Source organism: Mercenaria mercenaria, chromosome 3, assembly GCF_021730395.1.
Source record: "Mercenaria mercenaria strain notata chromosome 3, MADL_Memer_1, whole genome shotgun sequence".
In the NCBI taxonomy this organism is placed as follows: Eukaryota; Metazoa; Mollusca; class Bivalvia; order Venerida; family Veneridae; genus Mercenaria; species Mercenaria mercenaria.
This window is the reverse complement of record NC_069363.1, coordinates 60,526,391-60,551,398: the sequence shown is the minus strand read 5'-3', so window position 1 is coordinate 60,551,398 and position 25,008 is coordinate 60,526,391. Positions and strand designations below refer to the sequence as shown.

General features: G+C 36.9%; 1 protein-coding gene across 4 annotated transcripts in view; it reads left to right on the top strand.

Annotated features, from left to right (window-relative positions):
- The first annotated feature begins 6,161 nt into the window (after positions 1-6,161).
- LOC123524595 (neurofilament medium polypeptide-like) overlaps positions 6,162-25,008 on the top strand; it is a 54,839-nt gene continuing 35,992 nt past the window's right edge. The window contains exons 1-2 of one of the 4 annotated variants that reach the window (XM_053538698.1): positions 6,162-6,268; positions 17,962-18,184. In XM_053538698.1, coding sequence (XP_053394673.1) covers positions 18,061-18,184 — 124 coding nt within the window. In that variant the 5' untranslated portion in view covers positions 6,162-6,268; positions 17,962-18,060. Of the gene's footprint in view, positions 6,269-16,204; positions 16,224-16,260; positions 16,540-17,961; positions 18,185-25,008 lie in introns of those variants that run through there. The other 3 variants (XM_053538700.1, XM_053538699.1, XM_045302888.2) reach the window with 3 other exon arrangements.

The following is a 25,008-nucleotide window of genomic DNA, read 5'->3' as shown; positions in this document are numbered from 1 at the left end:
ACTATTCGAAGAATAGTCTAGCTATTCTACTCACCCTGGCGTCGGCGTCGGCGTTGGCGTCGGCATCACACCTTGGTTAAGTTTTTGCATGCAAGTACATACAGCCATCAATGAAAGGCATATAGCTTTGAAACTTATTTCTTCTTTTTCTAGGTCAATTACCAACCTCTCTGGGTCAAGTCCCATAACTCTGACATGTATTTTGAGCAAATTATGCCCCCTTTTGGACTTAGGAAATTTTGGTTAAAGTTTTACATGCAAGTTACTATCTCCAAAACTAATGCAGATATTGGTTTGAAACTTCACATGTGTCTTCGGGGTTATAAAACTAGTTGATAGCAGCAAGTCCCATAACTCCGACTTTCATTTTGGCCAAATTATGCCCCCTTTTGGACTAAGAAAATTCTGGTTAAAGTTTTGCGTGCAAGTACATACAACTATTTCTAAAAGGCATATAGATTTGAAACTTATTTTTTCTTTTTCTAGATCAATTACCAACCTCACTGGGTCAAGACCCATAACTCTGACATGTATTTTGAGGAAATTATGCCCCCTTTTAGACTTAGAAAATTTTGGTTAAAGTTTTACATGCAAGTTACTATCTCCAAAACTAATGCAGATATTGATTTGAAACTTCACATGTGTCTTCGGGGTTATAAAACTAGTTGATAGCAGCAAGTCCCATAACTCTGACTTTCATTTTGGCCAAATTATGCCCCCTTTTGGACTTAGAAAATTCTGGTTAAAGTTTTGCGTGCAAGTACATACAACTATTTCTAAAAGGCATATAGATTTGAAACTTATTTTTTCTTTTTCTAGATCAATTACCAACCTCACTGTGTCAAGTCCCATAACTCTGACATGTTTTTTGAGCAAATTATGCCCCCTTTTAGAAAGAAGAAAATTTTGGTTACAGTTTTACATGCAAGTTATTATCTCCAAAACTAATGCAGATATTGATTTGAAACTTCACATGTGTCTTCGGGGTTATAAAACTAGTTGATAGCAGCAAGTCCCATAACTCTGACCTTCATTTTGGCCAAATTATGCCCCCTTTTGGACTTAGCAAATTCTGGTTAAAGCTTTGCGTGCAAGTACATACAGCTATTACTAAAAGGCATATAGATTTGAAACTTATTTTTTCTTTTTCTAGATCAATTACTTACCTCACTGGATCAAGTCCCATAACTCTGGCATGTATTTTGGGCAAATTATGCCCCCTTTTGGACCTTGTAAATTCTGGTTAAAGTTTTACATGCAAGTTTCTATCTCCAAAACTAATGCAGATTTTGAATTGAAACTTCTCATGTGCCTTTGGGGTTATAAAACTAGTTGATAGCAGCAAGTCCCATAACTGATATGCATTTTGGTCAAATTATTCCCCCTTTTGAACTTAAAACTCTTTCGATATTTAACTTTTTTGGGTAATATTTTCCTGTTTCTGGGTCAATATTTCGAATAGTCGAGCTTGGCTGTCTTACAGACAGCTCTTGTTAATTGTCTCTTTAGAATATTACATGTTACAGGTCATTTTGCTTCTAAAAGATTAAATCAACAAACGGGTTAGGTTTGAAGAAAAATTGTAAAAAATTGGATTGGATAAGCCTATATACAATTACCTTTTCTTTGGTGGCTGACATGCTATATCTATTGAAGAATATTGCATAACTTTTTGATAGTGAAAATTTTTGCCTGTTTGCAGCACAAGATATTGGAAGAGCCAGTCAACACCATGTTTATTGTGACTGGAATTATTTCTCATGAATAGTTCTGTTTAGTGCAGGTACTTTCTGTATTTGACTTGCCCGTTTGTCTGCATCCACATCACGGACTGGTGAACTTTTTGTATGTAAGCTGTTTTCTCAGTAATCACTTGTGTGAATGGACTGAAACTTCACACACTTATTCTCTGCAATGAACATACTTACATTGAACAGGTCTCATAAATATTTTGCTTTTTTACAAACTTATGCCCCTTTTTTGATTTAACAATTTGGGTTAGGTTTTTTAGCTCAACTATACAAAGTATATGGAGAGCTATCCTTTTCACCCCGGTGTCAGCTTTGGCATCTTCCCGCGTCCCCACCTTGGTTAAAGTTTTTTTACACTTTCTTTTTTTTCTCCTTATCTCTGTAATTACTTGATGGATTTGCTTTAAACTTAAAATAGTTATTCCTCATCATCACCCACATCATATGGCACAAGGGCCATAACTCTCCCACCAATATTTTATGAATTATCCCCCCTTTTACTTAGAATTTCAGGTTAAAGTTTTTATGCACTTTCACTTTATCTCAGTTATTCCTAAATGGATTTGATTAAAACTGAAAGTAGTTGTTCCACATCATCTCCCACATCATATGACACAAGGCCCATAACTCTTGTACCAATATTTCATGAATTATCCCCCCTTTTACTTAGAATTTCAGGTTAAAGTTTTGATGCACTTTCACTACATATCTCAGTTATTACTGAATGGATTTGATTCAAACTTAAAAGAGTTGTTCAACATCATCACTCACATCATATGACACAAGGACCATAACTCTTGCACCAATATTTCATGAATTGTCCCCCATTTTGCTTAGAATTTCAGGTTAAAGTTTTGATACACTTTCATTCTATCTCAGTTATTATATAGTGGATTTGATTCAAACTTAAAATAGTTTTTTAGCTCATCTGATTTTTTGAAAAAAAAATGATGAGTTATTGTCATCACTTGAGCGGTTGTCGGCGTCTGCGTCGGCATTGCCTGGTTAAGTTTTATGTTTAGGTCAGCTTTTCTCCTAAACTATCAAAGCTATTGCTTTGAAACTTGGAATACTTGTTCACCATCATAAGCTGACCCTGTATAGCAAGAAACATAACTTCATCTTGCTTTTTGCAAGATTTATGGCCCCTTTTGTACTTAGAAAATATCAGATTTCTTGGTTAAGTTTTATGTTTAGGTCAACTTTTCTCCTAAACTATCAAAGCTATTGATTTGAAACTTGGAATACTTGTTCACCATCATAAGCAGACCATGTACATCAAGAAACATAACTCCATCTTGCTTTTTGCAAGATTTATTGCCCCTTTTGGACTTAGAAAATCAGTTTTCTTGGTTAAGTTTTATGTTTAGGTCAGCTTTTATCCTAAACTATCAAAGCTATTGCTTTAAAACTTGCAACACTTGTTCACCATCATAAGTTGACCCTGTACAGCAAGAAACATAACTCCATCCTGCTTTTTGCAAGATTTATGGCCTCTTTTGTACTTAGAAAATATCAGATTTCTTGGTTAAGTTTTATGTTTAGGTCAACTTTTTCTCTTAAACTATCAAAGCTATTGCTTTGAAACTTGCAACACTTGTTGACCATCATAAGCTGACCCTGTACAGCAAGCAACATAACTCCATCCTGCTTTTTGCAATAATTATTGCCCCTTTTGGACTTAGAAAATCATTTTCTTGGTTGAGTATTATGTTTAAGTCAACTTTTCTCATAAACTATCAAAGCTATTGCTTTAAAACTTGCAACAGTTTTTCACCATCATAAGTGGACACTGAACATCAGGAAACATAACTCTATCCTGCTTTTTGCAAGAATGATGGCCCTTTTTAGACTTAGAAAATCATGGGTAGGACAATATTTCTATTACACAAAAAAAATCAGATGAGCGTCAGCACCCGCAAGGCGGTGCTCTTGTTCAGCTTATCACCCACATCATATGACACAAGGTGCATAACTCTGGCACCAATTTTTCATGAATTATGCCCCCTTTTACTTAGAATTTAAGGTTAGATTTGATGCATTTTCACTATATCTCAATTATTAGGAAATGCATATGATTCAAACTTGAAGTAGTTGTTCCACATCATCACCCACATGACACAAGGTGCATAACTCTTGCACCAATATTTTATGAATTATGCCCCCTTTTTTGCTTAGAATTATACTTATATAGTGTTTTGGTACACTTTATCTTTACCTCTCCTATTACTTAATATTTTTGACACAAACTCAAGCCTTTGTGCAAATTATCTTCATCCACCATTGGAGTCATTAAACACTCCAGTGACAGCTCCAGTTTCCTCAGATGTGCCCAGTTTCACTATCCAGCATCGAAATAGTCGAGCGCGCTGTCTCCTGTGACAGCTCTTGTTGTATGCATGCTGGTATCTCAGAAGCCAATAATTGGAATGGATTGAAACTTCACACACTTGTCCATTGTGATGAACTGACATGCATTGTACAGGTTTCACAACTCTGTTTTGCTTTTTAACAAAATTATGTCTCTTTTTATGACTCCTTTGAAGAAGGTGGGGTATACTGTTTTGCAGATGTCGGTCGGTCGGTATGTTGGTCGGTCCTTAGACCAATCGGTTTTCTGATGATAACTCATCACTTGAGCCTAGGATCATGAAAGTTGATAGGGAGGTTGATCATGACCAGCGCATGACCCTTATTGATTTTGAGGTCAGTTGGTCAAAGGTCAAGGTCACAGTGACCCAGAACAGTTAAACGGTTTCCGGATTGTTACTCAAGAACGCTTAGGCCTAGGATCATGAAAGTTTATATGGAGATTGCTCATGACCAGTAGATGACCCCTATTGATTTTGAGATCAGTAGGTCAAAGGTCAAGGTCACAGTGATCCGGAACAGATGAACGGTTTCCGGATGATAACTCAAGAACGCTTGGTATAGGATCATGAAAGTTGATAGGGAGGTTGGCCATGACAGTAGATGACCCCTACTGATTTTGAGGTCAGTAGGTCATACCGGTAGGTCAGGGTCACAGTTTTCAGATGATAACTCAAGAAATCATGAAAATTGATAGGGAGGATGGTCATGACCAGCAGATGATCCCTATTGATTTTGAGGTCAGTAGGTCAAAGGTCAAGGTCACAGTGACCTGGAACAATTAAACAGTTTCTTGACTTCAACTTGAGAACACTTGGTCCTAGGATCAGGAAACATTGTTGATCATGACCAGCAGATGACGTATATATACCCCTATTGATTTTGAGCCAATAAGGTCAGTTGGTCAAAAGTCAAGGTCACAGTGAACGGGAACAGTTAAACTATTTCTGGATGATAACTCAAGAACGCTTGGGCCAAGGATCATGAATTTAATTTAATCTTGTTGGGTTTAAAGTCGCACCGACACAATTATATGTCATATGGCGACGTTCCAGATTTGATGGTGGAGGAAGACCCCAGGTGCCCCTCGTGCATTATTTCATCATTAGCGGGCACCTGGGTAGAACCAACAACCTTCCGTAAGCCAGCTGGATGGCTTCCTCACATGAAGAATTCAATGCCCTGAATGAGGCTCGAACCCACATCGATGAGGGGCAAGTGATTTGAAGTCATTGACTTTAACCACTCGACTACGGAGGCCCCTAGGATCATGACAGTTGACAGCAGATGACCCCTATTGATTTTGAGATCAGCAGGTCAAAGGTCAAGGTCACATTGCCACAAAATATTATAGTAGAACTTTAGAGAATGCTTTGGTCAAAGATTACATTTGATGCAGAGTTTACTTATGGCTGGTAAATGACCCATAATAATCATTATTGATCTGAGGTCAGTATGTCAAACATCCAGTGCACAGTGACCAAATAGTTTCTATTCCTTGTGCTATTACTGAATATATCAAGGGTTGGGGGTGGGGGGGGCAGATTTCTTGTTCTATGAGCTCTTGTTTTACTTTTATATTCATTCAGCTGACAAAGCTAAAGATAAAGGTAAATTTTATTTACCGTCACTTTGTGAAACAATGAACAAAAGCTCTGTAGAGCTTTTGAGCAACCCTATTTTAAGAACCGTTAAAACCAACTGTATACCTTACCCCCAGCAATTTGCTGGTACCCATTTACAGCTGGGTCGACTGAGGCAGTCGTAATAAAACTGTCTTGCCTAAGGACACACCTCAATGGGAGTAGCCAGGATTCGAACCTGGGGCCTTCACCTCTGTAGGAAAGTGTCTTAGCCCTCTAGACCAATGCGTCCACACAAAGCTGCTTAAAAGTCGAGCATTTCTGTCTACCAACAGCTCTTGTTTTGTTTAAAAGGCAGGCAGAATTGACATTTTGCACAGTGACTATAATATTGTAAAAATAACTGTGTTCTTGGGCCAACTACTGTATTTAGTGGTGTTCAACCAAACCGACCATAAGGGGAGACCACTGCTTAAAGACATTCAAAATAAGTAGAGTACATTCCCTTAGAAACACTTCCGATTTCAATATTTACAAAATTTCCAGGTAGATCTACATGTATCTGTAAGTTGTTTGATTCATCTTTTTCATGGATTTAAAATGTAAAATTAATTTTACTCAGGAATTCGGAGACTTCAGTGATTTTGACAATTTTTATTTATGCAATGATTTCTTACAAGAATCACAGAAGTCCAAACGTTCTTAAACCAATTCGACCCACTGGCGCCAGATCAGAAGGAAAATGCCGCTGTAAATGTTATACCCTACCCCTAGGTATTCTATAAGAACCATGGTCGTGAACGGGAAAATATACTAACCCGTTTCAATCGCGCATTTCATACCTAAAACACGCAGTGCGGTAAATGTGTACTATGGATATCAAACAAGTGGTAATTTATCTTCCATTGTGTACCGGTCACATTTTTTCAATACATCTTATCTTAGAAAAACAACGCGTAGTTTATAGTTATTTCAGCATTACACAAAAAACTTGCTTGAACTTCCCTGGTGAAGTTCCGTTCTAGATTACAAAACCATTCTGATTGGCTGTTGTGAAAATGTACGTCAATCGTCATTTTACTACACGTGTTCGCTAAAATGTGAAAATGCAGCATTAATGTGCAAAATGAATAAAATAAACAGAACAGATGCAGACCAATGTACGATTTCAAATTAAAGATCATATACAAGATGAATTTCATTCATCATTTCGAGTTTTAGTGTAAAATTGTGATTTTTTTAAATTCTGTTTTTGTTTGTTTACGTTTCGCCAAACATGTGCACACTGCCGTGACCTCTAGACCGGATATTCATTAGGGAAGGTCAAGCAAGTTTTTCTGTAACGTTGACGAAAGCATAAAATATGTTGATAATCTCAGCAATATGGAATATTGAGACAATGTGTCTGGTGCACGATGGAAGATAAATTATCGCTTGTTCAATAAACTAGGTACCCATTCACCGAAGTGCGCGTTTAAGTTGAGAAATGTACGATTGAAACGGGTTAGTGCACTTTTCCGTTCATGACCATGGTTCTTATAGAATACCTAGGGTAGGGTATAACATGTACAGAGGCATTTTCCTTCTGATCTGGCGCCAGTGATTCGACCCGTTGCTGAGAGATGTTCATTCTGCTCTGAGCTGAAACGAGCCCTGTATTGAAACCTAACCATAAATATGTCGTGTTACATTTTCATCATCTGAAATGCCATGATGGACTTAACTTGTACTTTAAAATATGAAAGTAAACCCAGGTACAGAAAATACCAAGGTCCCTGCTTTAGGGCTGTCATTGATTGGGTCTTAGGCGTATCGGCGATACCGATATATCAGAAGACAAATATCGACGATACATCGATATATTGATTATTAAGTTAGATTAACGACCTATTTGTTCATATGCATACTATATACCTTCCTGTAAATGCTATTTGTAGTTTTATTGCCTACTTTCCATATTTCTGTTTGATTGTGTTGTATTTGTATTTATAAAATAAAAGAAATACATAAAAATTAATAACATCTTTCATTTTTATTTTGCCTTCACTCCTTTTTTTGCATTTATCCAAATTTACAATTTTGTGAACTTTAGTTGTTTTTTAGGGTGTGAGTGTTTATTTGGGTAGTTTTTTCTCTCTGTAAAATATCGATTTTTGAAAATGGGAATCGATAATCGATCGACAAAAAAATATCGTTGATACATCGATATCGTTTCTATCGATGACAGCCCTACCCCGCTTGGGCTGGAACCCCGAACCTTTTGATTCAACCGCGTTCCTAGAGGGTTAACCCTACAGCAAGGCTGTTGATAGTGGCCTATAACCCTACAGCAAGGCTGTTGATAGTGGCCTATAAAGCTACTATCATTACAATATTTTTAATCCATTTTTCTTTTGTCAATTTGATCTGACAAAAAAATAAACCATTTTTACACAATTTCGTTTGAAGACAAGTGATACGCACAAGTTTCAAATGAGTACCACTGTCTGCAATAATATGCCAACCATTGCAGTTGTGACATGAGTAGGAACCTATATGCCATAAGCTAATGGACATGACCATCACAAAATAAAAATAGTGTCAATTAAGTTAATATGGAAGCCAGAACTATATTTATAATTATACTGTCTATTGGTTTAGTACAGCAGAATCTTCCTGAGTTCAGGGTAGTTCATCTCGTACATCAAACTGTTATTTCTACTTTTTAAATTACGCTTGTTATTGCTGCATGCAAGTATGTGAAGTTGTCATTTAAAGGCATATAGCTCTGAAACTTATTTTTTCTTTTTCAAGGTCAATAACCAACCTTACTGGGTCAAGTCCCATAACTCTGACATGTGTTTTGGCCAAATTATGCCCATTTTCGGACTAAGAAAATCCTGGTTAAAATTTTGCATGCAAGTTACTATCTCAAAAACTAATGCAGATTTGGATTTGAAACTTCACATGTGTCTTTGGGGTTTTAAAACTAGGTGATAGCATTAAGTCCCATGATTCTGACGTGTATTTTGGCCAAATTATGCCCCCTTTTGGACTTAGAAAATCCTGTTAAAGAAGATCACAGTGACCCAGAACAGTTGGATTATAACTTGAAAAGGCTTGGGCCTAGGATCATGAAACTTTATAGGAAGTTGATCATGACCAGCTGATGACCCTTATTGACTTGGGGGTCAGTAGGTCAAAGGTCAGGGTCACAGTGACCCGGAACAGTTAAACAGTTTCCGGACGATAACTTGAGAATGCTTGGGCATAGGATCACAAAACTTGATAGGGAGGTTGATCATGACCAGCAAATGACCGCTATTGATTTTGAGGTCAGTAGGTCAAAGGTCAAGGTCACATTGTTAAACAATTTTCGGACAATAACTTGAGAACATTGACCCAGAACATGTCTGTGGTTTCCTGAGGTTGATCATAACCTGGAGATGACCCTTATTGAATTTAAAATCAGAAGGTCAAAGGTCAAGCAGGGCTCGACCTAAGGCTGGAATTTGAGCTGGACATCCGGACCACCTCATCTCAATATCAGTTGGCCCGGATCCAACTGAGCTGGACCAAAAAAGACAAGGCTTTGAAACCACCATACACTGTATTTTACATGTCACAAAATAAGACAAAATACATGTCATTTCATTTATTTTCTACTTAAGCCTGATTAACATAGTTCAGAGGTTTCAATTGTACCGTGACATGAAACTGTCAAGTTTATATAGTTTTTTGAAACAAGTTATTTCATTTTTTTTCTCTCAATAAAAGGAACATATGTTTCAATGTCAGAGTCATACTCACTTTCATAATCCCCATCAGACTGGTAATCTGACAAGTATTCATCGTTCAAAATATTTTGATCATATAATGACTGGGAACCATCTGAGATGTTCTCAGCAGACACTGACTGGGAACCATCTGAGATGTTCTCAGCAGACACTGACTGGGAATCATCAGCAGGCACTGTCTGGGAACCATCTGAGATGTTCTCAGCAGACACTGACTGGGAACCATTTGAGATGTTCTTAGCAGGCACTGACTGGGAACCATCTGAGATGTTCTCAGCAGACACTGACTGGGAACCATCTGAGATGTTCTCAGCAGGCACTGACTGGGAACCATCTGAGATGTTCTCAACAGGCACTGACTGGGAACCATCTGAGATGTTCTCAGCAGACACTGACTGGGAATCATCTGTAATGTTCTAAGTCACATATTAAAATGTAGTCTGTATATGACTTGCCCTTTTTACACAGTCCATGCACTGATCTAAACAAATTTTTAAGTCTACATATGACTGTCTGGTTTTACGACCTGATTGCTTTAGCAGCCTGGGATTGGTCTGGGTTTAAAACTGCATTATGTTTTTTTACATTGTGAGAGTGCATTTCTGTTTTCTCATGATTGGTAAGTCGATCATGTTCGAATTTCTTATACCCTCTGATAAATCCATGATCCGTTTGCTTCTTTTCATGTCGAGAGTAAATAACACATGTCATACCATTTTGCTCACAATAGTTCAATCATGTAAATTCAGTTAACCAGGAATCTACAAAGTTACGTTTTCTGGAATTTTCGTACTGTCTAGCCTTTTCCTTTTTTTCCTCTTCATTTTTTTTTGCTGATTTTACCTTACGGCCACTAGCGGCACCAAATATTGAAAATAACTTTTTCGGATATTCGCTACTGGAGGCCGCCATATTGGTTTACATAGCGCGTTTTCAGTTGGCTTACAGACTACTCAGCGTCCAATCAAAATTTGCGTAATAAATTCATACTAAAAATTATTCACGCATCAGTTTATTATCGTTGTGGACCCAGTTTTTCGAACTGGACCGACGGACCAGCTCAATAGAGGACGAGTTGGACCGAGAGAGTTTTAATTGGACACGGGCCAACGGTCCAAAGCTAAATCGAGCCCTGTCAAGGTCACAGTGACCCGGAATAGTTAAAACGGTTTCCAGACAATAACTTGAGAACATTTTGCCTAGGATGACAATTTTGTTAACTTCTGGAAGTTGATCATGATCAGCAGGGTTTATAGACTTTGAATTTAGTAGGTCAAAGGTCAAGGTCACAGAACAGTTAAACAGTTTCTGGATGATAACTTGAGAAGGCTTGGGCTTAGGATCACAAAACTTGATAGGGAGGTTGATCATGACCAGCAAATGACCCCTATTGATTTTGAGGTCAGTAGGTCAAAGGTCATGGTCACATTGTTAAAAACCTTTTTCAGACAATAACTCGAGAACGCTTGGGCTTAGGATCACGAAACTTTATAGGGAGGTTGATCATGACCATCAGATGACCCCTATTGATTTTGAGGTCAGTAGATCAAGGTCACATTGACCCAGAACAGCAGTTACTGAATGCATCCAGGGAGACATTTTGTGTTCTACGAGCTCTTGTTTAACGTTTAGGGTAATATTCCTGCTTCTGGGACGACAATTTGAATAGTCAAGATTGGCTGTTCTACGGACAGCTCTTATTACATTGTATGTCTCGTTTTGCCCTGTCCATCCATCCGTATGTCACACTTCATTTCCGATCAATAACTGGAGAGCCATTTGACCTAGAATCTTCAGACTTCGTAGGTTTGTAGGGCTTATGGAGTAGACGACCTATATTGCTTTGGGGTGACTAAGTCAACGGTCAAGGTCACAGGGGCCTGAACATGGAAAACAATTTCCGATCAATAACTTGAGAACCCCTTGACCCAGAATGTTGAAACTTCATAATGATTAGTCATGCAGAGTAGATGACGCCTATTGATTTTGGGGACACTGCGTTAAAGATCAAGGTCACAGGGGCCTGAACAAGGAAAACCATTTCCGGTCTGTAACTTGAGAACCACTTGACCCAGAATGTTGAAACTTCATAGGATGATTGGTCATGCAGAGTGGATGACCCCTATTGATTTCGGGGTCACTCTATTAAAGATCAAGGTCACTAGGGCCTGAACATGGAAAACTTCTTCTTCTTCTTGTCGTTCGCGTCTACTCTGTCAGACCAGTAGCCTCGATGAAACTTGCGGTTTGCTGAAGATCCTCATTGCCTCCATATAGTTTCTGGTGGATTGAGGTATCTATCGGCCAAGTCGCAGCTCGCTCCTGGTCATGCCTTTTACATCTCTGAAGTATATGCTCTGCAGTCTGATCTTCTTCACCACATAGACAAGTTGGCGATGATGTCAATCTGTATTTCTTGTACACGTGAGCATTGAGCTTGTTGTGCCCTGAGCGGAGCCTGACCATCATCACTTGTTCAGACCGATCAAGGAGATGAAAAGCATCTTCCTCCATCCTTGGTCTCGTTAGTGCCTTGATGATGGTGACTTTCTCCTTGTAACTCACAGGTTCTGTTGGTTGTTCTGACTGAGCTCCTAGCTTAGCCAGTTTGTCTGCCTCTTCATTGCCTGCAAGTCCACAATGGGATGGAATCCACTGAAGTGCTACTTTGCAGGTTATACTCAGGCTCTGCATTCTCCTAGCTAGCTGCGGAGCTTTATTGTTGATCAGAGCTTCCATGACAGACAGTGCATCTGTGAGAAAGACAAATGAGGAGCTTTCTTCTACCGAGTCTTCAACCATTGAGACGGCCTTCATGAGTGCTTCAGTCTCTGCCTTGTAATTGCTGAAGTGTTTTCCTGTGGCTGCATGTAGTGTTTCTCTCTTGCCAGATGGGTATTGAATGAAAACTCCTGCTCCTCCATCTTTGACGGCGCATGTGGCTGATCCGTCTGTACAGACATGAGTCCATAATTCCAGAGGATAGTCTTCATTGATCATAGCAAGTGTGAGGCTCTTCCGAATGCCTTCATCCTCTTGCTTCCCGCGGTCAAGACGAGGAACAGCAAGTCTCACAGTCACTAAGGACAGATCATTCGCTAGTGGGTTTATGATGTCTTCACTACCTAGGGGAGTCTTTGGTATGCTCAGTTCAGTTTTGAACTCTCGGTTGACCATTTCCGATCAATAACTTCAGAATCACTTTACCCAGAATGTTGAAACTTAATAGGATGATTGATCATGCGGAGCAGATGACACCTATTGATTTTGGGGTCACTCTATTAAAGGTCAAGGTCACAGGGGCCTGAACATGGAAAGTCATTTCCGATCAGTAACTTGAGAACCACTTGACCCAGAATGTTGAAACTTCATAGGATGATTGATGAGTAGATGAACGGTATTGATTTTGGGGTCACTCTGTTAAAGGTTAAGGTCACGGGCCTGAACATGTAAAACCATTTCTGATCAATAACTTGAAAACCACTTGACCTAGCATGTTGAAACTTAATAGGATGATTGGACATGCAGAATAGATGACCCCTGTTGATTTTGGGGTCACTTTATCAAAGGTCAAGATCACAGGGGCCTGAACATGGATTACAATTTCCGGTCAGTAACTTGAGAACCAATTGACCCAGAATGTTGAAATTTCATAGGTTGATTAGACATGCAGAGGGGTAACCCCTATTGATTTTGGAGTCACTCTGTTAAAGGTCAAGGTCACAGGGGCCTGAACATGGAAAACCATTTTCGGTCAGTAACTTGAGAACCACTTGACTCAGAATGTTGAAACTTCATAGGATGATTGGACATGTAGAGTAGATATCCCCTATTGATTTTGGTGTCACTATTAAAGGTCAAGGTCGCAGTGGATAGAAAATGGAAATCCATATCCGGTTTATAGCTGGAGAACCATTTGACCTAGAACCTTCAAACTTCATAGGGAGATAGGAATTACAGAGTAGGTGACCCCTTTTGTTTTTTTGGGTCACTTCATCAAAGCTCAAGGTCACAGGGGCTGAAACTCTTTCCAATCAATAACTTGAGAACTACTTGACCCAGAATGTTGTAACTTAATAGGATGATTGTACATGCAGAGTAAGATGACCCCTTATGATTTTGGGATCACTCTGTTAAAGGTCAAGGTCACAGGGGCCTGAACATGGATAACTGTATCCAATTCATAACTTGAGAACCACTGGGCCCAGAATCTTGAAACTTAGTGCGATGGTTGGACATGTCAACTAGGTGATCCCTATTGCGGCCAACCATCAGTATCTCTTTGACTTTCGCTCTTGTCCCCTATTGACTTCTAGCATATACGACTATGCAGTGGGGAAGACATGTGCTTTTTTACAAAAGCATCTTCTACTGGGTAAATGAAAGTGTTCAGATTTAATGGATAGGACCATTAATATTTACTTGTTTTCATTGAAATCTCTCAGAAGCATGTGGTCAAGCACAAAAATATTAAAGTCATCTGTACACCTGAAATTAATATTTGCTAAATCAGGTGGAGATAATTCATTCACATAGAGCTTATCTGATATTCTTGATCTTTCATGAAAATTTATTGCATTTTATGATGGCCACTCATAAACTAGATCTGTAGAATTGTTTTGTATGAAAGCAGAGTGAAATCGTCCAGATACAATGCCGACACTTTGACATATTTCGAAATGCTGTAAATATTTAAGTGCCTAACATAGACACGTAAATGGATATACTAAAGCTTTTACTAAATAGAAAATAATCGTGCAATAATATTTATACTAAGGATTAGATGTTTCAAATTTTACAACATGTACACAGTTTTGTTACACATTCATTTCAAGGCCTTTTTTATCAATTGAAAAGATGTTTTCATTGTGATAAAATGTTTTCCATTAAAAAGTTTCTGTTGACAGGAAGTTTATGATGCATTTTTCTAAACAACTCAACTATTTCTGCCCTGGCAGATACTAGATTGTGTGGTTTAGTTGTCGATGTGAATGATTCAAATATTTGTGGGTTTAGATAGTATTTCTTCCTTCTATTTTAAAAGATATTTAGTAACTTAAAGGTAGTTAATCAGATTTTGTTCAAGAAATGTTTTAAACTTTAACATCTGATCATTATACATATTGAAGTTCACTTAGCACTTAATACAAATTAATTTTCATGAGAGGTATTTTATAAAATCAGATTTTTGTATCCTGGTTACCCAGCCAAGATAGAATTACTTTAGTTACAAATTAGTGCAAGTATAAATTTAACCCTTAGCCAGTTAAATGTCTAAAATGGACAGTTTGGGCAGTACCACTTATTATTCAAAGGGGTGTTAACTGAAAATTTACTGACTGAATACCGAGATCAGCCTGGACGGGTCGCAAAGGCAGAATTACTTGCCGCCAGCAGGCTAAAGGTTAATAAACATACTTTGGCTAAGGATTGATTTTAATATAAGACCAATTTTATTATATTTTTCAAAATTTTGCATTAACAGATATATATTTTCCTGACATTTAATAGATTGAAATGCTTGTGTGAAAAATAACTATAACTTCCCTTTTCCATTTTTGGTGACGCAGCCAAAACAGATTAGAAATAAATGTCAGAAGTTGCATTCAGTTTTAAAACTTGCCTTTTGAACCTATCGGATATTGCACTAAAAAAAAGAAAATAAGTATCAAGCTTTTCAAATACTTTAGTATTTAAGGGGATTAATGACAAAACATCAATAAAACAAAGGTTTCTAATAAGGATCTAACTTTATGTAATTGGTCTTTTTGTTCCTTAAGTAAATCTCTAACAGATTATACGAAAACTGAAAAATGTCATAAAATGTTGCTTAACGGTAAATGTGAATAACCACCTTAATACTCGGTATATAATATTTTTTGGCAAAACTTAAAATAGATCTTTGTCATAGGTGATTATTTTTAATATTTATTCATGAATTTAAAAAAAAATGTAGTTACAAAAGATTGTCTTTTTCATGGTAAAGATTTTATCTGTCACACAATGTACCCTTAGGATACAGAAGTGCAGAGTTAAGGACTGGTGTAGTTGTATGATTGTATGTCTTTATGGTAAAATAAAATAAACAACTAATTCATTGACATAATTTGTTTCATTTGTGTCATGTATTATAGGGCATTAATTAATTATTAACTTTGAGGCTTTGTTACATTTTGTTCCATCTATCATAAGGCATTAATTAATTAATTCTATAAACTGTTAAATCTTAAAATGTGAGTATGATTGAATGTTTTAATAAATGTAGGGCACAGGCATTCCCCAAATATACATCACCAAATGAATTTTCTTTGTGACCTTTATCAAAATTAATGTACATGTACATCACAAAAATAAATATTCTGTATGACAAGTCATATGACTCTTAGTCAATTTTCATATATTGATTTCTTTGTTTGTACTTGATTACAGTTAACTATAAACAGTTGACAGTACATTTTGAATTTTGAGAAGAAAAATGACAATAGCATAAAACTTCTTATTTCAAGTTGATAGCTGGGAATAGACCTTAATTATCCTTCATCATCTTACGAAATTGAAATAAAACAACTTTAGTATCTCATTAGTCATTCAGTTGACTTATCTTAATATAATAGATAATAGCATTATAGTTGATTACAGTCATTAAGTGATTAAGCTGTTTATTATTGTATAGAAGATCAATGTGGGACATTATCTCCCGCCTACCTGGACCACTTGGCCGTTTGACATGATAGTTTTGTCTGGTATGACTAAGTCAGATATTGGGATTTTTAGATACCTTGTATGATTAACAACTTGTATCACAATAGATTTTAAGTGTCACTGTTGGTGTCTCAGTTTAACTTCCCGTGAAATAGAAAGTAGAGGACGCGAAATGGAGATATAAGTTCTTTAAGGAGATATTTTGTCTGGTCGATATACAATAAGGTGTAGAATACATGTACTTTATAAATAAATTACTTGTATTCAGTAGCTCATGACTGGAAATAATTCAAATTTCACAATCATTGGACTTAAATGTTGTTTGTGTTAAAGTGTTAAAGTTTCACAATTGTACAGGTAAATATTTCAAATAAAATATTATCAGCTGGATTTGTGTGTTGAAAAGTAATATCTGTTTGGAATATGTTGATTTTTTTTTTTTTTGGTTTCATCAAATAAATAAATATCTTAAAGAGTATGGAAATTACTTTTTTAGATGATTTTGATATATTTGCAGAACATAATTATGAAACACTTATTGTATGATAATGAAGTGAATATACAAGTTTTGGACCTGACAAAATGTGATGTTCACCTTGACCTATCGCCCTGAGGGAATATCATCTGGGTCGGGTACATAGACTTGGATATTTACCAGCAAAGGAAGTACATTGTATTTCTGTCTCCGATATGTAGTGAAACATATATATATATATTTCTTTCTCTGATTTTCAGCAGTGTTATTGCCCTTGATCTATTTACTCTTACATTATTGGGTAGACTTACACCAAAGCTTACAGGAGAGATCAGTGCCAAGTCTTGTTGTGCATAATGACATATTGTGTTCAGTTTCAGTGATTTTCATTGGAGTTATGACCTTTGATTTGTCCTATTTTACCTTGCGCAGGCAATTGCTCTGATACCATCGAAAGGAATAACACCAAACTTTACAAAAGTGCCAAGCCTAGTTGTGCACATTCTGGGGAATTCTGGTTTGGTGTTGTTCAGCAGAGTCGTGGCCCTTGATTCATTAAATTTTATGATGTTTTAGCCATTTGTCTTATATAATAGGGTGGATTTCCATCACACCTTACAGGAGTGATTGGTGCCAAATGTTATTAAGCATATTATTGGCATGTTGCGGTTCAGTGATTTTCAGGGGAGATATGGCCTTTTGTTTTGTTTGTCCAAATTTATGATTTTTTGGCAACTTCTCTTTCACCATAGGGTAGATTTCAGTCAAACTTTGCAGGAGCTTTCAGTGACAAACCTAGTTATAACTTTCATCAGCATGTTCTGGTTTAGTGGTTTTCAGCAGAGTTATAGCCCTTGATTTGTCATATTTTACAGGATTTGCACTACTTGCTGTATACAGTTAGAATTTCACCAAACCTCATACGTGATTATTGTAAAGCTTAGTTATGCATATTATCGTCATATTTTGATTTAATGACTTTCAGTGGAGTCATAATCCTTGATTAGTAAAATTCTTTGATCTGTGCTACCGTACTTCTCCTATACCACCGGTTGGACTTCCAATTAACCACTGCCAAGAGAAATTTTCTGACAAAATTATTACATTTAGTATTGCATTTACTATGGCATTAGCGTAGCTATATAGAAAATAACAGGTAATGGTAGATTTCCCAGAAGCACAGAGCACCCCAAACACAGCCATAGGGCCATGCATATTACCATTTGAAGGAGTGCATTTTTACAACATCAGAAATGATACATTAACTCAAAGTTCCATTTTAGACATTGTATTTCTATTTTCAGGTTGTTTGATCTGCTAGGAACATCAAGATGATAGAAAAAAGAAAACAAATTTAAAATGAACTTACTCATTCCTGAAACTGTTGTTGGCACTGTTGACAGATGAAACCTCCGGTACTGGATTCTGCGAGTGTGGCCATGGCAACCAAGTGTTCCAGTGGTGTTACCATGATGACAGATGACATGGTTCACATGAGGTCACATAGAAGTCATCGCAGAGCTCATGGTAAGGCTTTTTCCCAACAAAATTAAATTCGCTGTCATTATGCATGCTCTTGCGTTTATTGTGTATCAAGGTGTGATGATTAGAATTGAATTGACAAGCTGTTTTGTCATGGCAATAAAGATATAAATATCTTTACAATTTATTTTGGTAGTCCTTTTACACCTGTTAGAAAAAAACAGGTGATAATTATCATGATATGGCTGTTTTCATCATTCAGAATATATTTGGGTGTTGACCTGATTTTTGGCATACAGGTTTGGTATGAGGAATCTGCTCTAGATTTGATTAGACAGTTTTTAGCTCACCTGTCACAAAGTGACAAGGTGAGCTTTTGTGATCGCGCGGCGTTCGTCGTCCGTGTGTGCATAAACTTTTGCTTGTGACCACACTAGAGGTCACATTTTTCATGGGATCTTTATGAAAGTCGGTCAGAATGTTCATCTTGATGATATCTAGGTCAAGTTCGAAACTGGGTCACGTGCGGTTCAAAACTAGGTCAGTAGGTCTCAAAATAGAGAAATCTTGTGACCTCTCTAGAGGCCATATTTTTCAATGGATCTTCATGAAAATTGATGAGAATGTTCACCTTGATGATATCTAGGTCAAGTTCGAAACTGGGTCACGTATGGTCAAAAACTAGGTCAGTAGGTCTAAAAAAAGAAAAACATTGTGACCTTTCTAGAGGCCATATTTTTCAATAGATCTTCATGAAAATTGGTGAGAATGTTCTCCTTGAAGATATCTAGGTCAAGTTCAAAACTGGGTCACGTGGCATCAAAAACTAGGTCATTAGGTCAAATAATAGAAAAACCATGTGACCTCTCTAGAGGCCATATTTTTCTTGGGATCTGTATGAAAGTTGGTCTGAATGTCCATCTTGATGATATCTAGGTCAGGTTCAAAACTGGGTCAACTGCGGTCAAAAACTAAGTCAGTAGGTCTAAAAATAGAAAAACAGTTTGACCTCTCTAGAGGCCATATTTTTCAATGGAGCTTCATGAAAATTGGTGAGAATGTTCACCTTGATGATATCTAGGTCAAGTTTAAAACTGAATCACGTGCCATCAAAAACTAGGTCATTAGGTCAAATAATAGAAAAACCTTGTGACCTCTCTAGAGGCCATATTTTTCATGGGATCTGTATGAAAGTTGGTCTGAATGTTCTCCTTGAAGATATCTAGGTCAAGTTCAAAACTGGGTCAACTGCGGTCAAAAACTAGGTCAGTAGGTCGAAAAATAGAAAAACCTTTTGACCTCTTTAGAGGCCATATTTTTCAATGGATCTTCATGAAAATTGGTATCTTGGTAAAATTCGAAACTGGGTTATGTGCTGTCAAAATCTTGGTCAGTGATCTAAAAATAAAAAAATCTTGTGACCTCTCTAGAGGCCATATTTTTCTATAGATCTTCATGAAAATTGGTGAGAATGTTCACCTTGATGATATCTAGGTCAAGAACAAAACTGGGTCACGTGCCTTCAAAAACTAGGTCATTAGGTCAAATAATAGAAAAACCTTGTGACCTCTCTAGAGGCCATATTTTTCAATGGATCTTCAGGAAAATCGGTCAGAATTTTTATCTTGATGATATCTAGGTCATATTCAAAACCGGGTCACATGAGCTTAAAAACTAGGTCACTATGTCAAATAATAGAAAAAACGACGTCATACTCCGTTCAAAACTGGGTCATGTGGGGACAGGAGAGCGATTCAGGACCATCATGGTCCTCTTGTTTTACAGAGTAATGGTCCTTGGGCGAATTTAGAATTATTTCCCATGTTTTCTGCACTTTTTGTGCCATAAAATACAGATAATGAGGTTTTGACTGCAGATTTACAATGATGGTATACAGTTCATGATCAGTATACTAATTTACATGTTTTGCATAGAAAAGAGACACATTATGAAATGGCATCTGTTTCTTGGCACAAAGTCAGAAAGTATAACAGCTACAGGTTTGAAACTGTACAAAATAATTAAGCCCCGCTTGGGTTTTAGTTTTTAGCTCGACTATTCAAAGAATAGTCTGGCTATTCTACTCACCCTGGCGTCGGCGTCACACCTTGGTTAAGTTTTTGCATGCAAGTATATACAGCTATCAGTTAAAGGCATATAGCTTTAAAACTTATTTTTTCTTTTCTAGGTCAATTACCAACCTCACTGGGTCATCCCATAACTCTGACATGTATTTTGAGCAAATTATGCCCCCTTTTGGACTTAGAAAATTCTGGTTAAAGTTTTACATGCAAGTTACTATCTCCAGAACTTATGCAGATATTGAATTGAAACTTCACATGTGTCTTTGGGGTTATACAACTGGTTGATAGCAGCAAGTCCCATAATTCTGACCTTCATTTTGGCCAATTTATGCCCCCTTTTGGACTTAGAAAATCCTGGTTAAAGTTTTGCATGCAAGTACATACAGCTATTACTAAAAGGCATATAGATTTGAAACTTATTTTTTCTTTTTCTAGGTCAATTACCAACCTCACTGGGTCAAGTCCCATAACTCTGACATGTATTTTGGGCAAATTATGCCCCCTTTTGGACTTAGAAAATCCTGGTTAAAGTTTAGCGTGCAAGTACATACAGCTATTACTAAAAGGCATATAGATTTGAAACTTATTTTTTCTTTTTCTAGATCAATTACCAACCTCACTGGGTCAAGTCCCATAACTCTGACATGTATTTTGGGCAAATTATGCCCCCTTTTGGACTTAGAAAATCCTGGTTAAAGTTTAGCGTGCAAGTACATACAGCTATTACTAAAAGGCATATAGATTTGAAACTTATATTTTCTTTTTCTAGATCAATTACCAACCTCACTGGGTCAAGTCCAATAACTCTGACATGTATTTTGGGCAAATTATGCCCCCTTTTGGACTTAGAAAATTCTGGTTAAAGTTTTACATGCAAGTTACTATCTCCAAAACTAATGCAGATATTGAATTGAAACTTCACATGTGCCTTCGGGGTTATAAAACTAGTTGATAGCAGCAAGTCCCATAACTCTGATATGCATTTTGGTCAAATTATGTCCCCTTTTAAACTAAAACTCTTTTGATATTAACCTTTTTGGGTAATATTTTCCTGCTTCTGGGACAATATTTCGAATAGTCGAGCTTGGCTGTCTTACGGACAGCTCTTGTTAGGGATAAAGGTCAAGGTCACAGTGACCTTCAGATTAAGTGGTTTCTAGATGCATTCAAACTTTTCTAAGTACCAGTGGAGGAAAATCCAAATTGTTTTTAGGATCAGTGGCTTACAGGTCAAGGTTGCAGGGACTTTAATTTTGGTATTTATTTTAGTTTTCGAAAACTAAATCAGAAAGTATAATAGCTATTGGTTGCAGATTTTACACAATGACTAAGTTCCACTTGTATACCTTGGTATCCCATATCCACAGCCTTATCCAGGTATCCCTCATCCACAGTTTGCATCCTCCACGTGTTCATTGTAATTACTTCTTATATGCCAATTTTTCCTGGGCTGTCTTGTGAATGGGCATGTTACGCACCATAAGGTTGTAAATATGAGGATCTACAGATCTAGTTGTAGTTTTGCTTTGATGTACAATGTTTTAACACTTTTGTTCTTGTTATGGGTGAAGGTATGGAAAGATTATTTCATATACGGGTATTTTGAGGTTTTATCTGTTCCCCATTTTTCAATTTGAGTTATGGCCCTTCCTGCACTTTTCTCATGTCACAATGTATGTCATAAAAGCTGGTGTTTAGTGTCAATGTAACACTTAATTTCATCATTTATTTATACAATAATTGAATGATAGATATTGGTACAATTTGTATCAACAGTAATTGACAAGCCAGTTTATCACCATGTTGTTGATGAAAGTGACAGAAATGGGCAATCAATATCACCTTGACTTCCAACTTTATTGCTTTATCTAGTTGTGACTAAGTAAATGGTCAAGGCTGAGTGTATGGAATTCCCCTTGGGTTTTTATTCACTCAGATTTTTCAGATCTGTAAGATTTTACAGTTGGACTGACAAGCGTATGTGCCATCTCTTGAAACTTTTCTTGTAGCTTGTGTGTGTTTAAGGTAATGGAGCCACAATGATACTCTGGCAATTTCTATGTGATATGTATTCTAAGCTGTTCTCTGTATCCTACTTCAGCATTCTTTTGCTATCACAAATATATGGCTTTTTCATGCCAAAATCAGGGTAGGAGAATATAATATTTAATCAAATGGAAGTTGCTGATTGTGATATAGGCCGAATACCTTAAGTTGCTTCACAGGAGCCTGAAATTCTATCTATAATGCTCCAAAATGGCTAAATATAAAAATTACCCCTCCTATATATATAAAAAAAGAACAGGAATGAAACAAAACCGTACCCCGCCCACTTTTTGTAAACAAGAAACTTCGAAAAACAGAAAAGCATCTCTATACGAGCGGTCTTTTTTTGAAGAGGACAAAAAAATATACTAGAAACACTGCTTACTGTAAACTGTCTTCCTTTTAACTAACACAAAATCATCATTTTCAATACCTTTTCGTTCATCGCCGAAACCATTGCGTGACGTCACATATACATGTACCTGTTTCACAGCCTCGCAGTTAATTCGATGTACTTTCACTTCGATAAGAAATAAAGGTAGGATATTGTTTATGTTCTATATTTTATTGTTCATTTTTCCATGAATAAAAATTATATATTTGCATTTGTTTGTCAATGTATTCAACTAATATTTTCAAAACAAAAACGTAAACAAAAGGGGAAGTAACTCCATTATTCACTGGAGGGAAATTTAAAAATTGGAAACTTCCATAGTGACTATTTTTTATTATGGCAGATAACCTGAGCGCTGCGATATGGTATGGAAATCCTGTGTTTTTTATAAAAATGTTGCATTTGACCCTTAATTAGTTATGACACATCGAAGTGAAAGTATATCGAATTAACTGCGAGGCTGTGAAACAGGTACATGTATGTGACGTCACGCAATGGTTTCGGCGATGAACGAAAAGGTATTGAAAATGATGATTTTATGTTAGTTAAAAGGAAGACAGTTTACAGTAAGCAGTGTTTCTAGTATATTTTTTTGTCCTCTTCAAAATAAGACCGCTCGTATAGAGATGCTTTTCTGTTTTTCGAAGTTTCTTGTTTACAAAAAGTGGGCGGGGTACGGTTTTGTTTCATTCCTGTTCTTTTTTTATATATATAGGAGGGGTAATTTTTATATTTAGCCATTTGGAGCATTATAGATAGAATTTCAGGCTCCTGTGGTTGCTTGTGGTTTATGCCCATATTGGCAACTGGCTTAGAGTCTTTTTAGGATTTAGAAGTTCATGAAGGATACTCCCAATTCTGAAAGCTTCCTTTGCAGGTGTAAAATCAGTAATAATGACCTCAGAAAGTCTTTATCCCTCACCTTGTAGTCAGATTTCCTTTGTACCAATGATTGACAGATCCACGGTTTGCTTTAAGCAAGAGGATTTCGCAATTGCAATTGCGTTTTAGTCTAAAATAAAGTTAATATATCAAATTTGCATCACCTGGTTTTTGTTGTTCATGTAGCAGGCCACTGCAAGTGATTTCAGGCACCTTGACCTTAACATCTTTTATCTGGTGTTTTCTCAGTTGACTGTCCAGTGCAAATATGGTGCAAATATTTACTATGATATATACTGGAAACAGTGATCATGTGATGTTGAATAAATTAATTCTGCTATCACATAAGATGTCTGCCCTATCTTGGCAGTAATTGTCTATAGATATCAATTGAACATTAAACCTTCAGAAAACCTGATTATCAAGAAGTGCTTGAAGAATTATCTAATTTATACATTAGCTTGCTTAATGAAAGAGATACCACTGTAATTGAGCCGTGCCATGAGAAAACCAACATAATGGGTTTGCGACCAGCATGGATCCAGACCAGCCTGCGCATCCGTGCAGTCTGGTCAGGATCCATGCTGTTCGCTTTTAAAGCCTATTGGAATTGGAGAAACTGTTAGCGAACAGCATGGATCCTGACCAGACTGCGCGGACTGTGCTGGTCTGGATCCATGCTGGTCGCAAACGCACTATGTTGGTTTTCTCATGGCACAGCTCAATTAATTCTAGTTTTTCGGTAAAGGTTGCTTTTGTTCAATCATGGTTGGGAAAAGGTAAGGATAACGAAAGTCATAGTGATGGTCACTAGTAAACTGTATTTGTATGACTGGTCATTAGTCCAATCCTCGAAAATGGCAGTTCACCATTCTGTTCTATTTTTTGAGTTGCCTGGCTTGATAACTCGGAAGGGGGAGATCTATTGGTTACGGGGTTGTGGGTTTGAATCATGAGACTTATTTCTTTCAGTCACACAGGGATGGTTTGATAAAAGGCATTGTGTCTCAAATCATTTGTCCTCCACTTCTGATTCATGCACAGAAGTTGGCAGTTACTTGTGGAGAACAGGTCAGTACAGGTACTGAATCCAGATTTTGCTTAATGCAATTTTAATCGTTTTGTTTAGCTTTGCATGATTTTTCAACAGTATCGGTGATATATTGCTGTCAGTTAGTCTAACTAAAGTATTAACCTGGTTCCAACATAACTGAAAACCCTACTGCATGTAAATAATTAAGAACGAATGACTTTAGACATAATGTCTGCAGTCATTTACCATAGCAGGGGTTGGAAGTAAGGTACACCTGATTGAAAGTTATTTTCTCTGTTTGAAAGTCAGCTAACCAGGCGGCCATTTCTATATTAGTATAAGTTACAGAATTTTCTGTTTTCCATATTCCATCTAAACGTAGGCAAGATTGAATTTCTATTCCATTCACAAGAGAAGGGAGATCAATTAG